At 31.7% G+C, this 22,324-nt stretch overlaps 2 protein-coding genes across 3 annotated transcripts; one reads left to right on the top strand and one right to left on the bottom strand.

Annotated features, from left to right (window-relative positions):
- Positions 1-3,992: 3,992 nt before the first annotated feature.
- On the top strand, positions 3,993-8,737 carry LOC112525738 (protein LIKE COV 3-like). Of its 2 annotated transcripts, none has more exons than XM_025135989.1 (6): positions 3,993-4,145; positions 6,017-6,069; positions 6,829-6,938; positions 7,541-7,708; positions 7,824-8,048; positions 8,585-8,737. In XM_025135989.1, exons 1-6 carry the CDS (start codon positions 3,993-3,995, stop codon positions 8,689-8,691), a joined length of 816 nt encoding a protein of 271 aa, XP_024991757.1. In that variant the 3' UTR covers positions 8,692-8,737. The 2 variants fall into 2 exon arrangements, with proteins under 2 accessions (XP_024991757.1, XP_024991748.1); XM_025135980.1 differs by having other exon boundaries at positions 3,993-4,173; positions 6,030-6,069.
- Positions 8,738-9,738: 1,001 nt separating this feature from the next.
- LOC112525728 (ATP-dependent DNA helicase DDM1) lies at positions 9,739-17,105 on the bottom strand. The gene is made up of 16 exons (XM_025135968.1): positions 17,022-17,105; positions 16,696-16,779; positions 16,083-16,343; positions 15,914-16,003; positions 14,575-14,921; positions 14,294-14,483; positions 13,977-14,152; positions 13,706-13,763; positions 13,434-13,623; positions 12,953-13,048; positions 12,772-12,866; positions 12,358-12,477; positions 10,702-10,821; positions 10,506-10,604; positions 10,325-10,429; positions 9,739-10,243 (listed from the first exon to the last, which is right to left on the bottom strand). The coding sequence occupies exons 2-16, from the start codon at positions 16,762-16,764 to the stop codon at positions 9,998-10,000; spliced, it is 2,262 nt and encodes a 753-aa protein (XP_024991736.1). The 5' UTR covers positions 16,765-16,779; positions 17,022-17,105; the 3' UTR covers positions 9,739-9,997.
- Positions 17,106-22,324: the final 5,219 nt, after the last annotated feature.

Below are 22,324 nucleotides of genomic sequence, written 5' to 3'. Positions count from 1 at the left end.
CGCCGCAAGAGTTTTACAATGTTGAAATGTCATACATACTCAACAGATGTTGATGGATCCACGAACGGTGACCCGAACAAGCTTTGTTTGTATTTGGTTGATCGAACTCGAATAAACAAATATTCATACCATCTTCAACCAAATACATTTGTTCAGTGCATACCGATCATAATAAAATTCAATCTCCTAGAAAAACAAGTGCCACACACCAATACCATTCTAGATCTCCATCCAAATGCTGTTTCTCAACAATTTAAACACATATAACAACAATCAGATTGACAGTCAAAGCACCCTAACCAATCATCTTTTGGTGATCCATAATCGGAGAATCAAGTGCTTCCTTCTGAGTTAGTAATCTTTAATCAAACTTTGTGTGTGTAACCAAATGGTAGCTGTAAGCAAGTATAAATTTAAATGATGTTTCAAATACATACAAAAAACAAATCAAAGCTCTAATACAACGTTTTTTTATACTACTCAAAATCATAGCTTTAATGGTATTTGTTAGAATCAGGTCACACGTTTCTAAACAAATAATTAAGCTTGAACAAACTTACTTTTAACAAATCCTTATAAGTGTTTATCTGTCAAGTTCGTAATATATTAAGCCTAAAACCCCTGTGTGTTTATATAATAAAACACAATGAATCACAACACAAATGGAATCACAAAACCAAAGATAATAGTCTTTTAAGGAAGATGTTATGTTTGTGTGAAGTCGAATTATTTTGTTTTTACTTTTTCAGCAATGTACTTTGGAGTTATTTTTTATTTGAGTATTATATTTTTCTAGTATAACGATGATAACTTATTATATATTAAACCAGTTAACCCTTATATTTTATCTGCTTTCATGGCTTAAATACTGTGATATGGATGTCAAATCATTCTGTTTATGTGACATAAATATATAAAACCTACTTCGAACAAAAATAATGGTCTTTTCACTTTCCCTCCCAACGATTTATATCCAAACCAGGGTATAGTTTTCATCATTCTCTTTAAAATAAAAAATAATAATTTTAATTCTTTTTCCATTTTTTTATTAAATTATATGTAAATTAAATATTTTAGAGTAACATGTAAACAAATATAATATATTATTTTGAAGATAAATATTGGGGTATTCTAACACCACCTCCTGCTACTTCTTTCCCCTACTCTTTCTATACCCCCACCTATATGAAACAATAAAATAATTAAAATTTATTTATTTTATTTTTCAATTTTAACCCTTTAATATTTTTAGTTTTAACCCTTCAACTGTTTAAATACTTTCCTATTATATCCTCTAGGTTTTTTTATCTATATTATAATTACATATATTAATTAACTGTTATTATTAATTAATTAAGTATTTTACATATTTTTTTAATAATTATATAAATTAATTAACTTTATATTATTATTAATTAATAAAGTATTAAAAATATGTAATTTTTAAATTATATATTTGTATATGAATTTTTTTCAATATTTATACTTTATATCTTTATAAAAATTTATTATATTTATTTACTTCTTTATTTTTATTTTATACCCTTGTGATATTTATATAATTACAGTTCCATAATTAAATAAAACGATGTTCAATATTGGGTTCATTTTGAAGTTATTGACGAGACGATTACGATGATGTAACTTATTAAAATAAAAACATATTTTTAACGGATTTTAGTTAAAATACGATTATAATAATATAATTAAATCAAATAATATTCATTATTGGGTTTATTTCGAAGAGATTGACGAGACGATTATAATGGTGTAATTTGTTAAAATAAAAAATGAGTATATAAGATGAACAAGATGAATAAAGGGTATGAAAATGCTTCATGAAAGATTAATTTAGTTGTTAGATCTAATTTTAGTTAATAAAAAATTATGTATTTTAATGTGATAATGGTGTAAAAATAAATGATAGATCATAAATTAAATAAATAGCTATAAAAATATAAATCGTAAATATTAAAAATATTTTTCCACGGTGTATATAATATATAATAATATAATTAACTCAAAAACTATTCAATATTGGACTCATTTCGAATGTATTAACGAGACGATTATAATGGTGTAACTTGTTAAAATAAAAATATATTTTTTAAACATGTTTTAGTTGATGTACGATTATGTATGTTAATTTAATAAAGGTGTAAAATGAAAAATTTAAAAGTAAAAGGTGTTAAATAAATTAATTAAATAATTATAAGGGTATGAAGTGTAATTTAAAATTATAATATTAAACAAATTGATTGAATGTGAGAGGGAGGGGTGTATAAGTGTAAGGGGGTGGGGATATCAACCTCCTAAATATTTTGGTTTGCAAAAAATTGTAACACTTCTTATTTTCTTGTACAAGAAATACATATTTTTAAACGCTTTTTAAATGTTAACGAGATATGTTGTACTCTCTTCACTAATAAATATTAATAAACAATTTAAAACTATTCTACTTAATTTTTATATATTAATTATAGGAATATGTCAAATCAAAAAAATTGGGTTAAATGTATGAAGTAACAACCTACTTTTATAAAAAAAAAATATTATAACACCATATTTTCATTTTTCATTATTACAACAATGCACATATAAATTATTTTATATTAGAATATTGTAATTTGAAATTTTTTACATATTATATCAATGGATAACTTGTTAGCTTTTAAACCGGTTAACCTATTTACTTTTTTTTTTGCTTGTTTGATTTCAATGAAGTAATGTGGATGACAATTATTTTGATGACATGACTAAGATAAGAAAATAAAAGAACTTACTTCAAATTATTTTTAATAATTTTCATTTTTGATTGTTTTAAAAAATATTTACTTCATTTTCTGAATTTTTCTTATTACATTACATACAAATTAGATATTCTAGAATAAAATATTTTTTAAATAAATGTAATATATCATTTTCAAGATAACTATTTTATTTGTAAAAAAATGTAACACTTCTTATTTTATTTTGTTCAAAAAAAATACATATTTTTTTAAGTTTTTTTCTGAAGATGTTAGCGAGATAAATTGTGATCTACATTTTTTGTAATATTGTTATATTAATGAATAATTAAAAAATCTAATTAATTTAATATGTTTATATATCAAGTAAATTTTTTTAACAAGTATGATATTTATTTATAAGATAATTTTTTTGTGGTAAAAAAGTAGCAATTCTTATTTTCTTTTTCCAAAAAATACATATTTCTTATAACTATTAACGAGATAAATTGTGTTTTACTAGTGTATTAATATTGGTATGTTTACGAATAATTTAGAAATTTTCTAATTCATTTAATATATTTATTAAATAGTATGTAAAATGTCTAAATTATAAAATATTAAAATAAAAATTACAATGTTATGATAAAAACTCTAGATGTTATAATAAAATATTATGAAAGTACAATGCTAATAAGAAATTGCACATCAACTATAGTACTAGTAGACAGTGGGATGACATGAAAATCTGGTATAATAGCGAAATTTAAATCAAAAGGTTACACAATGTTATAGGTAATTTTTTTAAAGTACAATATCATAATAAAAAATAATTTGAAAGAAAATTTGATGTAATAAAAAACTGAAAATATATTACTATAATAAAAAAATTAAGAAACTAGGTTGTTATTTTATATATTTTGTCAGAAAAATATAAATAAAAATAATATATTGTTTTCATAATTATTATGTTTGAAAAAATCAAAAGTGATATTTTACTACTTAGGAACTTTATTTCGACTCTTTGGAAGAAAAAAAATTTGAAAAATTTATTGTGAAATGTGATAAATTTTTGTGATGTTATATTAATTTAAAAATAAAAAGATAATTATTGTTATATAATAAATATTTTAAAGTACTACTACTAATAGTTTAGGGACTATTTGTGCAACTTACCCAAACACATACGAAACAATGCATTAACGTGAGTTCGTTATTACTTGCAGAGTCGATCGCAGCTCTTCGCAGGAAGAAACGGAGAGAAAAATGGGTACAAGAGAGAAAGATAGAGATCTTGAGCGTCTTATACCAGTTACCAGATCAGGGATCTCGGAGATAGATGGTGATTCCAACTCGTCGTCGCCGGCGGAATCCCCTCCGGGGGCTTCTTCCTCGTCCTCTCATCAATCTGGCAAGGAGGTCTCCAATTTTGTGCGTCTCTCTTTCTGTGGTTTGTTTTCCAATGTTTCTCTGTCATTCTTGTATATTCTCGTTCGAATTTACATTCATAATATGCAAATAGTTTGTTGTTTTCATGCATGATCCGATGAATACCAGCTAGGTTTTGTTATTCCTAATGTGGTTCATACAATTGTTACTGATTGTTAGTCGAACGTCTCTTTTTGACTCAATTGCATCGTTTTTCTTTGCAACAACATAATTCTAATTTTATGTTCAGATTGTAGTTTTATTCCTGTTTAATCATCCTCCGTAAAGGAACTGGTACCAACCAATTCGGTTTCCACGTGTGTATTCTAACTCTATTCTGTAAGTGTATTGATAGAACTTCATTTTTTATTATTTTCAACATAGAATCTTTGTGTCAAATGCCACTTTTCATTCCAAAACTAGAGGTACACTTAGTCTATGGAGGTTCAGCTTTCAGATTGATGTGGATTCTGCTTAATTTTGTGAAAGGTATGATTCATAAAATGCTGTACAAGTACAACAAAGGGAAAAAATTTAAGTGGTAATCAGCAGAATTGGTGGAAATTTGTTTCGAAATTACTAGGTTTGATACCAAATATCAATGTGTAGCGCTTTTAATGAGGTGTCATAATATACAGGAGGCCTTCTAAAAAATTGAGGTGCAAGGCAGGGGTTAGGATGGGTATCATATGTTACAGAAGGTAAATGTGCATCCTTGAGGAGTTCCCTGTTCATAGATAACATCTTCATATGAAAATTTTGAGTAGAGTATGGTGGTGTAGCATGAGACTAATCAAGTGGACTCTCTAAAGAAAATATATCCACTCATTAGAGTTATAGTCCTAGAGAAAGAGGATCAAACTTTGATGTCAATGTACTGCCTGTTTTTAGAAATCTGCAAAAGTGTCACATCTTAAGTAAATTTCGTAAATGAGCATTTCTCTTAATTAAAGACTTGGGAAGATGATATGTCTGCATATGATTGTATCTCATTCAGGTTCTTGATTAATTTTTTCGGTTGTCTCTGTTTAGTTGCTTCAACACATATTAATCTGGAAAAATACTGTAGTAATTTACTTGAATTCAATGGTGAAAACCAATAGAACGCACATATACTGGACTGGAACCCTGAAGAATGAAAATGTCCGTGTTCATCCCAAAATCTTCTTTTCTTCGTATATGAAACAACTGTATAGTAGAAAAACTTACCTTGCGCAGCACTAATACTATTTTTCTCTCCACTGGATCTTCCTACATACACAAGAGGGTGGTCTCTTTAAACTTGGAATACTTGTATAAGGTTGTCTGTCCTTACCATATTAGAATGAAATTCTTAATTGGACCATCCATACATGATCTACTAGACACTTGTCTAGCTCCACCGAAAATCGGGAACACAGTAATGTAATTATATGTGACTCATGATCTATGTTCTCCAAATAAGACATTTGTCACATGCATCATTTATACATTGTTTAGCTCTGCCCTGTCAAATTATCTTATGGGATTGCCATCGCATAGAAATATGATTATAGTTGATGATGAAATGGATGTAAAAGAATTGGAAGCTCAAAAAAGATCTAGCTACTAGTTTAAACGAAAGTAGTCTTTCTGTCCCTTCCGACACGTGCAAAAGTTAAGTTTGTTTAACTAGTATTAATTCTTGCTAAAAAAACAAATTAGTGGTGATAACTGCCATTGTGAGGCTCCCAACATTTATGTTTGCAAACAACCAGCTTTGGAACTATAAATTGAGTTGTATTGCAGTGGTGTAAGTTTAGTTATCTTTGACGTTAACATACTAGAGCTTATTAAGGTTTCATAACAAGAAAGGTTGAATAATTCGTCTTTCCATTGTGCAGGCAGTGGTCAAAGTTGTTCGCAGTTGGGCTTCAAAAAAGTTCATGACCGGATGGTTTGTTCTGATTTCCTTACCAATTTCGTAGTCCCTTAGTATTCTTCTTTTGCCAGTTTTCAGCCATCCATTGAAGATTTTAATAGAAAATTGAGAATTTTTGTGATATTCTTTCTGTGTAAGATCCCCATCCCCTCCTTTCTAAAAAAATATTCACATCAAATGGAAAAAGATGGACCACATGGTTTCAAAACTTCTAACTGGTCAACTGTCTGTGGCTGTCCTTTCTGATTCCTCTTCACCTCCTTGCTCTTTGTAGTGCTGTTTAGAATATATATAAAATGTTTTAGAATAAAGTTAACCACGCATAGAAGCAGTTTTTTTGCAATACTATCACATATATTCACTACCCAATTTTCCACTGAAAAGTTTATGGATTATGTCGACTGTGAATGCTTAGATTGCATTATATACATACATATGTAGATCATGGATCCTTTTATCTGTTAGATAAAGAAGCTAGAGTAAGCTGGGAGCATACCAACCTTATTTTACTTTTTCTTCGATTCAAATTAAAAAATGGAACATCCAAGGGTTCATAGGGAGTTACTTATAGAAGAATTTATGCCAACTTATAATTTAATACAGGAAGGAAGCGAAGTTCTTGTAAGAGAAATCCTTGGCTTTGAACTTGAAAACTCTGAGGTTCCTCTCCTTCCATGTTTTCCAACAAATGGCCACCAAAATGGCTCAAATAATTCTTTTTGCTCCTTTTTATTAGCATATGTGGTCTGTCTCTAAAAGTTGTTTATTTTGCAGTGTCATTTTATTTCCCATAGCCATCACATTTTATGTGACTTGGTGGTTCATTCATTTCGTGGATGGAATATTCTCCCCAATCTATTCTCTTATGGGAATTAATACATTTGGTTAGTGCATCGGCTTTAGATTAATTTGTATTGTGATGTTTAAATGCATTAGCATGTTTATTAACATTATAATAATTCATTGTTTAGTTTTGTGGAGAAACACGTTATTAATTCCAGTGTTGTTTAAACAATCTATTCACCTGTTAAACAGTGTTCAAATAGATTGAAACCCCTGCAAGACAGAAATTAGTGCTGCTATAAGGAGTGTAATAAGTAGAACATTCTTTGGTATTGTAGATCTGTGTTGGAAATCTTGAAAAAGCATCACAAAGTTATGGTGTATTATTCATGTTTTAACATTTTAAAAGTCTGGTATTCTTCATTTAGTCGCATGTATTATCATTATGTGGGTCCCAGCTATATGGTGTGTGAAGAAATGAACAAGGAGGTATGATCAAAAATGAAAATAGCAGCCCAAGTAGAGAAATGATAATGAAGAAGATTAGTATAAGTAAATGTTTTTACAAATGTTGGGATTTTGCAACAAGTCGAAATTTTTTGATCATTTGAACTCTCCTATCATAAGAATTAATGAGCATGTGGATTGTGAGTTAGACTAGTAGAAAATGCATGATTTTGTTTTTGGACTGGATCCATGGCAGGTCTTGGATTTGTGACCTCCATTGCTTTCATCTTTTTGGTGGGTGTGTTCATGTCCTCATGGCTGGGAACCTCTCTACTCAGCTTAGGGGAATTCATAATAAAGAAGATGCCTCTCATGAGCTACATTTACTCTGCCTCCAAACAAATCAGTGCAGCAATCTCACCAGGTATCAAAATTGAAATTCAATCCTCCATATATACATTATGCGTATACATACACACACACACACACATATATATATATAAGTAGAGTTGTTTGTTAAATTTGGCTGGTTGCTTCAGGTCAAGGTTCACATGCATTTAAAGAAGTGGCAATCATAAGGCACCCAAGTGTTGGAGAATACGCACTTGGATTCATAACATCAACTGTTATCCTGCGTAAGAATACAGGTGCTGAGGAGTTATGTTGCATTTATGTGCCAACCAACCACCTTTATCTAGGAGATATAGTCCTTGTCAATTCAAAAGATGTTATGAAGCCTAACATCTCAGTCCGAGAAGGCATAGGTAACAACTCTAAATCAAACCATATAAAATTGCATCTTTTCCATAGCACTGCAGTTTGCAACATGATCTTACTTAAAATCCAAATACCTCAACCAATGAGGAATTAGGAGACTTGCAAGAATGTTTCTTAGGTAAGGGGTTGTTTACTGGTCTGGGCAGCTTATTCGTTCAGCCATACAGGAGTGTTTCTTTACTGCTTAATCGTTAAGCTATTAAGCCAAAAATTCCTGTATGGAATAAGTCAGGACCCTAACGTAGGATATGTTAAGCCACTTTAAACAAATTAATACCAGAAATGCCCCATGAATAATACCTTCTCTCTTTGCCTCTCTCAAAACCTATGGATCTTCCAGCTTTGAGACAAACAAATTTATTTAGACAAAAAACTTAACATATACAGGACTTAATGGGAAAAAAAGAAACAGCCCCTTAGTCTTCAATTGTTGATAAAGGGAAGTGGTGTATACATTTTATAGCTAGCATTGATGTAAACGAAAATCCAATTGAACTCCGATTGACATTGATTTTTATGACAGAGATTGTGATATCAGGAGGCATGTCGATACCTAACATCTTAACTACAATGGATTCCCAATCGATTTTAGCTCCAAGATCTGGGAAGTATGTTGTCCCACAAGTATAATACAACATGTATACTTTTTCAATCTTATTCACGCTCTTGAAAATACAAAGAACAATGGATGGAGCTACTTAGTTTAGCTTAGCTTTGACACAAGCTTGTGCATGTATTATGGTTGGTTGTAACTTGTAATTGATGACAACATTGTATTATTTGTATGTAATTCACCAAAGAAAAAGCAATAAGTTAAATAAATAAGAATGCTTTTTATAAATAATATGTTAAAAACAATATAATAGTAAAAATAAATCTCTTATATACAAGGAATTAGCATTAGTGTAACATTCATACTAGCCATAACAAATATTGTCCATGTTATTCATATCCGGACTGAGTGATGACCAAAAACCAGTCCAGGGTCAAACCTGACTCATATTGGTCCTGGTCTAAGATTTTCATTTTGTAATCAGTACTAGTCCTGACGAAAAAAAATACCCGGCCTATTCACCATGTACAAACCCGGTCTCTAGAACCAGTTACAAGCCAGGTCCAATTTGTCACAATTCTTTTTCCAAATATCAATTTTAAACGTATAAAAAATCTTGTTTGAAGATTTTCTTTTTAGACAATATCTTATTGAAATACACTTTAAAATCTCTAAGTAGTCATTCAAATATACTTCTAAAATCTTTTCTAAATCTTTTTTTATACAAAATTATTATAGATGTTTTTAAAATTACAACTTTTGAGATTTAGTACCAGAACACTTTGATAAAATTTCAAAGAACACTTGAAAAACTTGTATAATATATAAAAACTTAATTTTTTAAAAATAATCAGACCTATGTATAACAGGTCTTAATCACGTAAGTGGTCTTAGGCCAGGGAAGGCCCGGCCTTGAAGTTCGTAATAACATAACCAATCCCACACCATCGGTCCAAACTGGTCCTCACCAATCACCGTCCCAATCAGTTCCAATTCCGGTACTAATCCACTCCTGGGCCAGGCTCATTTTGACCATCTCTACAAGTCGGGCACGGTTATAAAACAGGTCTGACAAAGAAAATATCCAATTAGATGACTTTTGTTTCTCTCCAATCGACAAGAAATCTCACATTTAGAATTAAAAAATGATGTCAAGAGTAAAGGAGAGAGAAAGCTCCATAACGCTCCCTTCTGCCCATTCTCTGTTGCCAAATGGTCAGTTACATGAAGGAACCTACTTACAAGTTACAAAACTATTCAGAAGGTCAATATCCTATTTCTAGATCCAAAATCCCATCTCTCACCACAAAAAGACAAGACATACTTCATATATGGCAGGCAAATAAAAGAGAAACAAAAAGGGCAGAATGGGAAAGAAGGTTTTTAATTGTTGACAGTTGAAAGCATCCCTCCAGTAGCTGTAGGTAACACAACCTCCCAGCCAGGGCCTTTAAGTGGAATTGTACTGATCACAAAGTCTGGCTTCCCATCTGCTTCTTTTGCAGGGCCAGCAGCAATTAGATCGCTTCGATCCAACACTCTCTCAAGATCATCGTCACTGATATCCGTCTGTATCATTTTGTCTTCAGGATTCTCCGAGTCTCGTAAAAGAGCCAACATGTCCTCTTCCTAGAATTATATCAAATCAAGCCACCGAAAAGCTTTTATAATTTAAGAAAATTAATGCCAGAAAAGATATAAAAAGCCTACTTCCAGGACTTCCGTGCCGGTTGTCTTTTCCTGTTGAAATTGACCTTTACCGATCACTACATGCTCGAGCTTCAACTTGCTGAAAGCTCTTTTCAGAATTCGACCCTAACAAGTTATTCAACGTCAATTGCATTAAAGCAAGATCCAAGAAGGTAGATAAAGAAACCTATGAAATACCTACCTCGACAGACTGGGCAGTTGCAAGCCTGTACACATGAACAGGCTTTGTCTGCCCGATTCTATGACATCTGTCCATTGCCTGTAAATCCATTTGAGGATTCTGGAAAGGAAATGCAATAAAATTGTTAAAATGTTAAATGCCATCAGGATGAAAACATTTATAAGAACCAAGGAAACCTTAAATCTGAATGTTTTACCCAGTCGCTGTCGTATAATATGCAGGTATCAGCTGCAGTAAGATTGATTCCTAGCCCACCAGCCCTTGTGCTCAGAAGGAATATTCTATAATTGCTGTTCATATCATTGAACTCCTGGATCTGTTGTTATTGCACAAGATTATCATATACTGGTACGCCAAATCAGCTGGCACTAACCACCAAAATATATTAATATGACAGCAGTTATCTGGAACAAACTGAAGCAAGAAATGAAAACAATTCTGAAAAGCATGTCAGCACCGGGTTCTGAACTCTATGCTAGATTTTGGCTTCTAAGTTGACATGGATTTTTTTTGAATAAGATGGTCTAATTTGAATATACAAATCATTGCAACACTCAATTGAGAAAATTTTATTTATGTATTATTATTGTTACGTCATGTACTCCTTTTCTCTAACTCTTTGGTTTAGGTTCCAAACTTCGATGGCATTCAACCATTGGTGGCTGCACCTTGCAGATAGCTTGCAATTAGTTCAGGGATTATGGGAAAAAGTTCTACCTCCGTTCCAAAATATAAGAGCACTTTCATTCTTAATTCTTATAGCTTGAAACCGGACATTGCAAACACGAGTACAGTGGGAACCACACAGAATTGGAGACCCTATATTCTTAAATGAATGTGGCAACAATCAACATAAATGTGCACCCCTGCATTCCAAAAAAATATAGGTACCACTCACTTTTCGGTGGTCAAATAAACCATCTTCCAAATTTCAATATGTTTGCCAGGGAAAGACACTTTGCCAAAGGATTACTATGAAGCTATTGCATACACTGCTTACATATATCTATATTGTTTATAAAACTATTTTTGTTTCAAAAGATTTAAGCAGATGGTACATGTTAGAATACTAGTATGCTACCACAACCACAAGCACGCTTGAGGGAAAGAAAAGGTTCAAGTTCAACACTTTATGTTGTGTAGTCAAGAACATGATACACAATGCAATTAGCTGTTTTAGAATTTATCATAGTTTCCCTATGTCTTGCTTCGTTAAATGTAGAACATGATTTCTTCATAAAGTATATAACCCTAAAAGTTTGGGGGTGCTTGGAGTGAGAACGGGTATGGTAATTTTGATAAAGAGAAAATGAGAATGTTGGGGAATGCAAAAGAGTCCCCTCCCCCAACTTACTAGGGTTACTCTGCCAATATGCCACATATGTAGAGCATGTGCACCTTAAAAAGATGCCTAGGAAACAATGCTACAGTATATTACTGTGTGTTGAATACGGAATGTATGGTATTTTAAAAGTTGCACTAAACATAATTCTACAGTGGTTTTAATTAAATTTAATGAAGTCAGACTAAAAATGGAAACAGTATGGAAATTTACTAGGTAATAATCTTGTACTTCAAAATAGTTACTACATATGCAAGAACAACCAATGTGGAAACCTATATATGATTGTCAAAGTAAATCGCTAAATCTCCATCGCATGTATAAGAACAGCTATATTTTCGTTTACGGACGATTGGACACATCCAAAATTTTCAATATAAATCAGTTTGTTATATGATGAATCCATTGAAATCTGATTAACAAGAATCAGACTACAGGGTTCAAGAACTAGTATATGAAAACTGGATGAACCACATAAAGAAAGGTCTATGAGCTTATAGCTATACTTACTTGTCTTCTTCTCTCCTCCAATTTCACATTGCCATCAATTCTACATACTTCCATACCCTTCTCACTGAAGTAGTAATGCATGATATCCAAAATTTTAGTCCACTGAGAGAAAATTAGAACCTGCACCAAAATTAAGCATGAGTAGGAAGATTGAAAAGAACAACAAAGATGGTAAACCAAAATCGCAAATACTTTTGTGTCTTTTAGAAGATGGAATATTTCAAGTCTGATAATTACTATTCAACATCAGTAAGACACTTGTCTGAGACATTAAAGATACAAACATACATAATAGATTTTCTAGTCACATACATGTGTATATATCTTTTTCATCTCTTTGAGAAATGACATTCAACACCTAAAATTGTCAGGGTCACTAACACTATACAAATATAACATTTATATGCCGCATACCTTGTGCTTGCGAGCAAATAGCTTTTGCAGCAATCTTTCCAGCAACTGAAATTTTCCACACTGTTCTACTATCTGTTCTACAGGTGGATAAAAACCTGTCCCAAAAAATTAGGCAAATGAATTGCTTTAAGATTCCCAAGTAGGCATTAGTATATAATCACGGGTGAGAAATGACACATACAGGAACCCTCAAAAGCTGCCTCTAAGAGGTCAGGATGGTTGCAATTTTTCCGGAGCTGAATCATCAAATTGTTAAGCTGCCCTTTCACACCACGACCTGCAAATTTTCACAGGAACCGTTAAGCACTAAAAATGGGAAGCTGGTTTTGACCATGTGAAACCAAGTGATACTCTCACCATGATTACACCTGTGTTTCCCACACATCACAATCCAGATAATATTTTGGATGAATTTATGCCAGCTACTCATTAGATTGTACAATACCTCAATTATGTTATCTCATCTCAAACTTCCAAATGTTCCCTCTCCTAAGTCTCAAGCAGTTCAGTGTTCTACAATATCATAGTCTCTTCACATTCTGTATTCATTATAATACAGCCAAGTGTATACTTACATATTCTATTTTAGTTCCATCATTTCAAATTCTTTTTGTTGGTTGGGTGCTGTATTTTTAAATTTATCAAAGCAAAATGTGAATTACCTGTGTCCACTTTCTCACGTAGATACGCTTCCAGCGACTTGTTGACTAGATGATCCTGGAAGTTTCTTTGATGTTCAGTAAGGGTAGCATACAAGATAATTTCTTTCTTGCGAGGAAGCATATGCTCGACATCCTCTTTCATTCTTCTTAGCAGGAAAGGACGCAATATAGCATGCAATTTTGCCACCACCTGCAATTGTATCTCCACCTCATAAATTTAGAAGGAAAGAAGAAACAACAGTGGTAAATGCTGTTTCTAAATGTGTACATACATGTGCTTTTTTCCCTTCTGCGCCTTCCTCATTGTTGGACTTTCCAGAGAGATCAAACCTAAATTTTGATTATATCAGTAAGTACAGGCAAAAAACAGCATGATTGCATTTGCAGCAGTTATTAGGTCTTTACATATAAGAATATAAGATCGAGTTGTTATTTGAATTACCCCAACAAAGATACAACTTGAGATTTATATTAATCAATATCATATTAACAAGGAAAAACAACAGGAGAAAGAAGCCATGCATAAACTAAATATGCATTTACCATGACTCAAATTCCTCATGGGATGAGAAAATATCAGGCAAGATGAAATTCAGCAATGACCAAAGTTCTGCTAGATTGTTCTGAAGAGGTGTACCAGTCAACAAAAGCTTGTTTTCAACATGCAGCCATTTTAACTCTCTCAATAATTTGCATTGAGAATTTTTCAATCTGTGACCCTGCAAGTAATGAAAATTAATAATAGGGGGTGATGTATCAGCATGGGAGACTATGGCAAAATTAAGTTTCTGCATACGCTTTTAAGTGGTAAAGAATAAGAGGCATAACACAATCTAAAAGAACCAGTTAGTTATAAGCACCTCATCAACCACGAGATATTTCCAATTGTAATGCCTCAAGTGTTTCTTAGCATCGTTCATTGCTATTTCATATGAGGTAATTACAATGGGAAATTTTGGGCCTACTGATTTTGGCATACTCTTTCTCCTTATTCCATCCCTCTCCGTCCTATTCCCATGATAGATAATTGCATTCACAGAGGGCACAAACCTTCACAAACAGGAAAAGATGAGTTGAAAAGTTATTTGGCAAGAAAAAAAAACAAATAAATAGCAACTGGCTAGACCAAGAGAGATGATACCTTGATATCTCATTTGCCCAATTTGACAGAGTAGATAAAGGAGCAATAACCAAGTATGGGCCATCCAAGCCCTTCCCTTTTAGATGTGCAAGAAAACCAATAGTTTGGATTGTCTTGCCAAGCCCCATCTGGTCTGCAAGAATACCATTAAGGCCATTTTGCCATAATGAGATTAACCATTTGACACCTTTAATTTGATAAGGTTTCAATTTTCCACCAGTCAACAAGGGAACAAGCTCAGCCTGCTCTTTTTCAGCTTTCTCTTCCTTGCTAAGATTAATATCTTTAGAGGGAGTGCCTTCTTCAGACCGTGTAAGCATGGCTGCCACAGCTTTCTTGGCCTTCCCCTAAAAACATAAAGCAATATTCTCATGCCTTTAGTAAAAGATCTTTCATGTTCACTATGAAAAGGATGGGGACTACTAATAAGATGCAGATCTACAATATGGAAATGTAGAAAGAGAGAAGGCCACAAAGAAGTAGCTATATATGAGAAGATCTGTGACCATACAGCAAAAATCGTGTGTTTTATACTCAACTAGTTGCTCAGATTGGAGTAAAGAAAATGTAAATGCTATTTTAATTTAAACAGGCATGCTTATCACAGAGAATCTCATCCCAAAAGGCCAAAACCAAACAGAGGCATATTGTTGGTGACGACCCCTGTTTCAAACAGAGCATCAGCTGCCATTTGAAATTACTTCCCACACCCTTCTTCACCTACTAAAACAGAAAAAGCAGTTTGCTAAGCAAAAAAGAAAGTGCAGCTTGGAAAAGAACCATTATATAGCATGGTGTCATTTTAGTTGTTCTAGAAAAATTCATAACCAGATTTGCCAAAACAAGTCACGAGTTCATCTGTAACTCAAGTTCAATTGAAATCACTAGTCAACATCAAGAAAATTAATGTAAGTTCAAGAACCACACAAACATGGGTCAAAAAGACCCTCTTGCTTCGGTCTTCTAACTTTTAACTGAGTAACAAGTAAATAGTAGATTAGGAAATAACTTATGCCGGTTTCAAATTAATCATCAAACTATCATAACAATGTGTGCTATTATGCTACAAAAAACCTGCTCCCTTGCAACCAACTTAATCGATTCAATATATTTGAGACATAACATCACATGTTACAGACCTAGAGATATGCCCCATAAATCTCAATGAAAAAATAAAAGCATATGCCTTGAACCTATTGAAACGCATCATTTCACGTCCAAAAGGTAATTGACAGACATCATATTAGTAACGATGAAGGTTGAAGTGCCATGTCTCACTAACATACAAAAATGGGTTAACATGTAATATAAAATGCAAATTATTAAGATAAGTCATTACTCTGTTGTAATTTGAGGCAGCTTTTCTTTTTGAACCACGAACTCTCTTCTTCTCCTCCTTAACTTCAACAACATCTTCGGTCAACCCATTCTACAATAACTCAGAAAATGTCACCAACAGATAATTTATGAACAAAAGGCAGAAGATGAAAGGAGACATAAGAGGATACCTTTGTTATGTCATCCATTTTCTCCAACAAGAACTCAGAATAAAGCTGAGTCTGAGTAAGAAGCTCGTCCAGCTTAGTGAATTGTGTTTCACTCAAGGGGGGCGCTTCTTTTTCCATATTTTCTTCTTCAAGATGCCGTTGCTTTTCAAGCTTATCTTCCTCCTCTGCCATTGCAGTTGATATGAGAGAAGCGTCCCCATTTTTTGCCTCAAGAAACAGTTCCTCGTCCACCTTCACACCAACTTTCTCCTTGCAGATGTCCTTCAAAATAAGTCGGGAATTGCCAGTAAGAAAATACCTAAAGAACTACACCTTTTAAACAGAATGTTTAGGCAGGAACTCCAACAGCAGAACAGATGGCAACAATCTATCCATATGGTTACACCTATTGCATTACTACCAGACAGCACAAATACTCGCATCGCAGTATCTTGTTCCTCTTTCACAAAAACATCCAAGGATCTTATAACTAAAGTGAGGATCGAGAAACTAGTGAAGGTAACATAAATAACATACACGCACGCACGAACAAAAATTTCATTTTAAGCATATACAAAGTAAAGTAAATAAGGCACAAACGGAAAGTGCAAAAAAGTATAAGATAATAACACACCTCGTCCTCAAGCACCGACGTCGGAGAATCTGCTTGTGGTTCTTCCACGACTTCATTTTTAGGCACCATCTCTCGGACAAAACCCTAAAAAACAAAAAGTAAGTTTTCAAGACAGAAAAAAAAGAAAAATTATATAAAAACAAATCAGAACTTAAATCACAAACACAATGTATTGAAAGTCTTAAGAACAAAAACTGTAAAATCAAAAGTTGAACAATCGCATTTTTTAAGCATGTTAGGGAGTCAAATTTCAGCAAATATAAGCGAATTCCAGCATGAATCAGATAAATAAGTAGAAGTATTGCAGATTAGTGAGCGAAACCTACTTGAATATCTGCAGGAAGCTTGAAGGAGAAGGAGAAGGAGGATGGAAGGTCCGATATCAATGGAGATTGGAGAGTGGCAGAGAGAGGGGGGGGGGTTATTTAATGGGCTGGTCTAATCGAGGAGTGGGCGGGAAAGTGTGAAGTTGCTTTTATGCCCAGGAAAGAGGACACAATTACGAGTGGAGCCATTTTCAAATTCATTCCATGAATCGAGGAAAACAATTTATGCCCATAAAACAAATTCAACCTCCATTCCAATCCTGGTGGGTGCGGTTTTAATATCATTATTATAGTAAACATTTGAGTATTCTTTTTGTTTATATAAATTAAAAAATAAGGTCATAAAAAGAATTATTATTGGGAAATGTTTTTATAGTTTCATTTTTATATCAGATATAGTCTTTTCTCTAAGTTTTTCAGTTAAGGGGCTGTTTGTTTGGCTCTTAATGGTGACATTAAGAGCCAACCTCTTAATCGGTAAGAGGTTAGAAGTGTTTGGCAAAAAAAATCAAGCATTTTAATGGTTACATAACCCTCTTAACCATTTTGTGTCCAAACCTTCACTAAACCATTCAGATTTATTTTTTCCAAGTTTGCCCCCTCTATACAGCCTCCCCTTCACATCGCCTCCCACCCCCCACGATCGTTGGTCTCCGTCTTCCCCCTCCCCGATCATCGCTCTTCCGGTCGCCGTCTCCGGTCGTCCAGCAGCTCGTATTTCCTCGCTTCCTACCGTAGGCTTGATCTTATTTGCAACTAATTGATGTTCTGGACTTTTGGTTGATCATGATTTACCTAATTCACAGCCTTGACTGGGATTTGATAGGACAATTGTAACAAGATTATGGATTATTGATGATTTAACTAGGGTTTATAGCTTAGTGATATATGTGGATTGTGGTGATTATGGTGATGATGTAATAGGTTCATCATGGGTATTAGAGGGCTTTTCTGTAGGTGTGGTAGTTGTTCTTGGTGGGTTTAAGGATGTAAGGCCTAAGGCAAAGTCTAATTCATGGATTGAGACAGTGGGTGGTAAAGGGGTTGTGATCTCAACAGGGTTAGGTTCAAAAGTAGTGGTTTCCATGGGTTCAGGGACTGGGTTAGTAGTTTTAGGTTTTGGTTCAGTGTTTGTGGTTTCAACGGGTTTGATAATGATTAGGTTAACAGGAGGAGTTTCCAGTGGTTCTGGGGAAGGATTAACAGGCTCATCAAAGGTTGGCTTTGTAGCAGTTTGTTCAACAGAGGTTGGTTTAACAAGTGTGGTTTCAAAGTGTCTATGGCTAACAGGGAGCTTGGTGAACTTACGAGCTATGGCTATCTTGTGACATTCTATTACCTCATCTATGGTCCCTTGATTCTTGTTTTGATCTTTACCTATTTGATTTGCAAGGAATATGAGTGTTTGATACATTTGTATTTGATTAATATGAAAACTTGTTTTGAACAAGTATTCTTATGTTTGTTTGGATTAATATGAAATATGTAGTTACATTTACAAAGTAATTGTTTTATTCAGATATTTGCCAAACATCTATATTTCATTCAGTACTAAATCATACAGAGGGTTAAAATGGTAATTTGTTATCATTCAGATAACATTTACCAAACAACCATATTTCATTCAGCACTTAACCATTCTGCACAAAATCATTCAGCAATTGTCAAACAGCCCCTAAGTTTTCTTTAATAAACATGCATTTTTGTCTATTCCACCATCCTCTTTCCTTAACTTTTATTTTCAATAGCATATTTGTTCCCTCAAACTATTTTTTATTTTGTAACATACTTGGTCCCTCAAATTAATTTACATTATTATAACAAATTTTGGTCTCTCAAACTATTTTTTATTTTTATTATAGATTTGGTCTTTTCCTGATTTTTCATTTTTTAGGATTTGGTCGGTCTATTTAACCAATAAAATTTGGTGACACAAACATATACTTTTTAGATATAATTGGCAAAGTAACTAAATAAAATTTGAAATTAGATTTGGCATGAAATCCTTTAACTCAAATAAAATGTAATTTTGATGAATTTTTTGTTTTAATTGGTCGAAAACTAAAAAGGGTTTTAAAACTAAATATCCAACAATATATCTATATCTATACTATATTATAAATCATTTGACAAAAACTCTTAAAAATCATTTTTTATGCATGAAATACTGTATATTCATGCATATTACTTAAAATTCAAGATTATAAGTAAATTATGCACAAGTACAACTTATCAAAGTTTATTTGAATCCGTGTAACTACTTGCGGATAAACATAATCAAATAAATGATAAACATCTCATTTTAAAATACAAAAAATCTAAAATATAATTATGATAATTATCGAGTTCTAACAAAATACTTAATTATTATATTTATAAAAAACTATATTATTAAACCAAAAAAATAAATTAAAGAAATACACAAAAAAAAAAATCAATTTGGTACTAATATCAATATTTTTTTCAATTTTTTATAACATCGACAAAGACAACAAAAAATAAATGGAACATTAAAATCGAGATGTATTAGGTTGCATTATGCGAGTACCCTTTTAGTTATATAATAAAATATACAAATATTAAATTTAAGCATTTTATTAAAACTAAGTAATATACAAAAATAGTATTGTAGTTAAATTAGGTACGAAAATATAAATTTAACTAATTTATTTAAACTAACCAATATACACTATAAATAGTTATAAAATATATAAAAGTATTATAATTAACACTAATCGGTTTAAGAGTTAATTAGTTTTATTGTTATATGAATCATATGATAGCGATGTAATTTAACACATCATAATAACACTAATAATCTTCAACCGGTTAGTGCTACATTATAACATTTTTATATATTTATTAGTTTATTAATCATAAACATTTTTAATATATATAATTGTTAAAGCTATATTTTTATATCTTGTGTAACTCTAATATATATATTTTGAATATTAATTAGTTTTATTAAAGTACTTAGACTTATATTTTTATGTCTTATTATTTAATATATTATCGGGTATTTAATTTTAAAGTTTTTTTTTTTAATTTTCAACTAATTAGAAATTATTTATCAAAATTAAGTTTTATTTGAGCTAAATGATTTCATAAAAAATTATGTTTCTAAAAAAGATGAAATAATTCATGACAAAATCTAAGTTCAAACTTTTTATTTAATTGTTTTGTTGATTATGTTTAGAAAAAATATATGTTTGTGCCCATCAGATCATCGGATTTATCAGTTATTAAGTGTGGGGTTGATTTTAAATAATGGTCGTAACTTACAGGGTTTATTTTGTGAATATGCTTAAATATTTTTAAAACATTCCATCGCCTCGTGATTTATTATGCATATTATGAGATATTAGTTTTATCTCATCGGGATGATAATCCTAAGTAAAAAAGAAAAGAAAGAAAGAAGTTGGTAATCTGGCGTGTGTGTGTGTGTGTATTTTGAGTTTGAGAAAAACAGAACCGAGAAGAGGAAGCAAATATAAGCAGTTTTTTTTGTGATTCTTGTTCTAGTTATTTGTTGTTGTTCATCTTCATCTCTATGAATCTTAAAGCGAGTTTATTTTACAAACCTTCATCTTACAATGTTGAATTGGAACCGTGGGGTTCTTTATGTGGGGGAGTTATAAAAAACTGTTTTTATGCTATGTTTGGTATAGTATGGCATTTTTATATGATTATATCATATGATTGAAACAATTGTGACATATCAATGAAAGATGTATTTTGGGATAAATGTGACATAATCAGAAGATTTGTATTTTGGAATAAGGGTGACATATCAAATAGAGGTGTCTACCAGGATAAATGTGGCATAATCAACAGAATGTAAAAGCTGAATTTTTTATCAAGTTGTTAATTATTATCGCATCTTTATGATGCGATTACTTGAGTTATTGCATCTCATTGATGCGATGAATGATTTTTTATCGCATCCTTGTGATGCGAGGAGTATGTTTGTCGCATATTTGTTATGCAACAAGGTTGACTTATTGCATCATATTGAAGCGACAAGTTGGGTTTATTGCACCTATATTATGTGATGAGGTGGGGTCTTCGCACCGTTATGTTGTTAGGAAACGAGGTTGTCTCACCCATGTGATGGGATGAGTTTTATCATAATGCGATAAGTGAACTGCTTGGCTATTTGATACGATAAATGGACAACGTTTCATGATTTTGATGCGACAAAAGAGATTTGTTTTATTAAAATGTTGTTTATTTGCCATTGATATAAATATGAGTTTATAAAAGTGCTTGGGTGATTATTTACCATGTAATAGCAAACAAATGGATTTTTCACTAGACCTCAAGGGTTAACCCTCATTTGCATTTCAAAATGTACATTACAGGTTGGGCACAACCGGATGATAAGGGGAAAGGAGAATTGTGAATTTAAAAAAAAAAATGCTTGCATGAGATGTTGGGTTAATGTGTTATCTTTTGTATTTGAATATTTGTAATGCATTCAAGTTATATGTAGGGAATTTGTGGCAAAATTTTGGTAGCTACTTTTTGTAATGTAGCAATGTGTAGATTTTGGAACTGAATGTGTGAAGTTGTATTTATTGATATATGAAAATATATGTTTATATGCAAATGTGATTTTAGCGTGTTAGACCAAATTTTATTGGGTAAATGAAGGAACCAAATCCTAAAGATGAAGGTTGAAGGAGGGACAAAATCTGTTATAAAAATAAGAAATAGTAACCAAGTTTGTTATAATAATGTAAATTAGTTTGAGGGACCAAGTATATTATAAAATGAAAATTAATTTGAGTGACCAAATATATTATTGGAAATTAAATTGAGGAAAGAGGATGTAAATAGACAAAACTATCTCTTATTAACAGAAATAATCATATCCATTATAAAAATAAAATTATAAGGACATATTTCGTTAATAATTTTTTTAAGAACCTTACTCGTAAATTTATGTACACCACAAAGACCAAATTTATATTTAACTCTAAACATTTTATTAAGAATATGTTATCATCTATTATTCATATATTTTTATACTATTTCATAATATATATTTTGAATTTATTTATTTGTTTATTATATGTACACACACCTTGTTATTTGACAAATAATTCATTTTATACCAAAAATTATTGTTTTTAAACTCACCATTTTTTCTAATTCGACAAATGTATATATACTTAAATTAATGTCATGTAAGTCTAGCTTTAATCAAAACAAAAACCCTAATTATAAAAAATTAATGTAGCAATAATAATAATATTTGTTGGATAGACACTTATCTATACTGTATCATAAAGTATTTG

The sequence above is a fragment of the Cynara cardunculus genome (genome assembly GCF_001531365.2).
Source record: "Cynara cardunculus var. scolymus isolate 2C chromosome LG 1, CcrdV1, whole genome shotgun sequence".
Classification (NCBI taxonomy): domain Eukaryota; kingdom Viridiplantae; phylum Streptophyta; class Magnoliopsida; order Asterales; family Asteraceae; genus Cynara; species Cynara cardunculus.
Note: the sequence above shows the minus strand (reverse complement) of the source record. Positions and strands in the feature narration are given on the sequence as shown.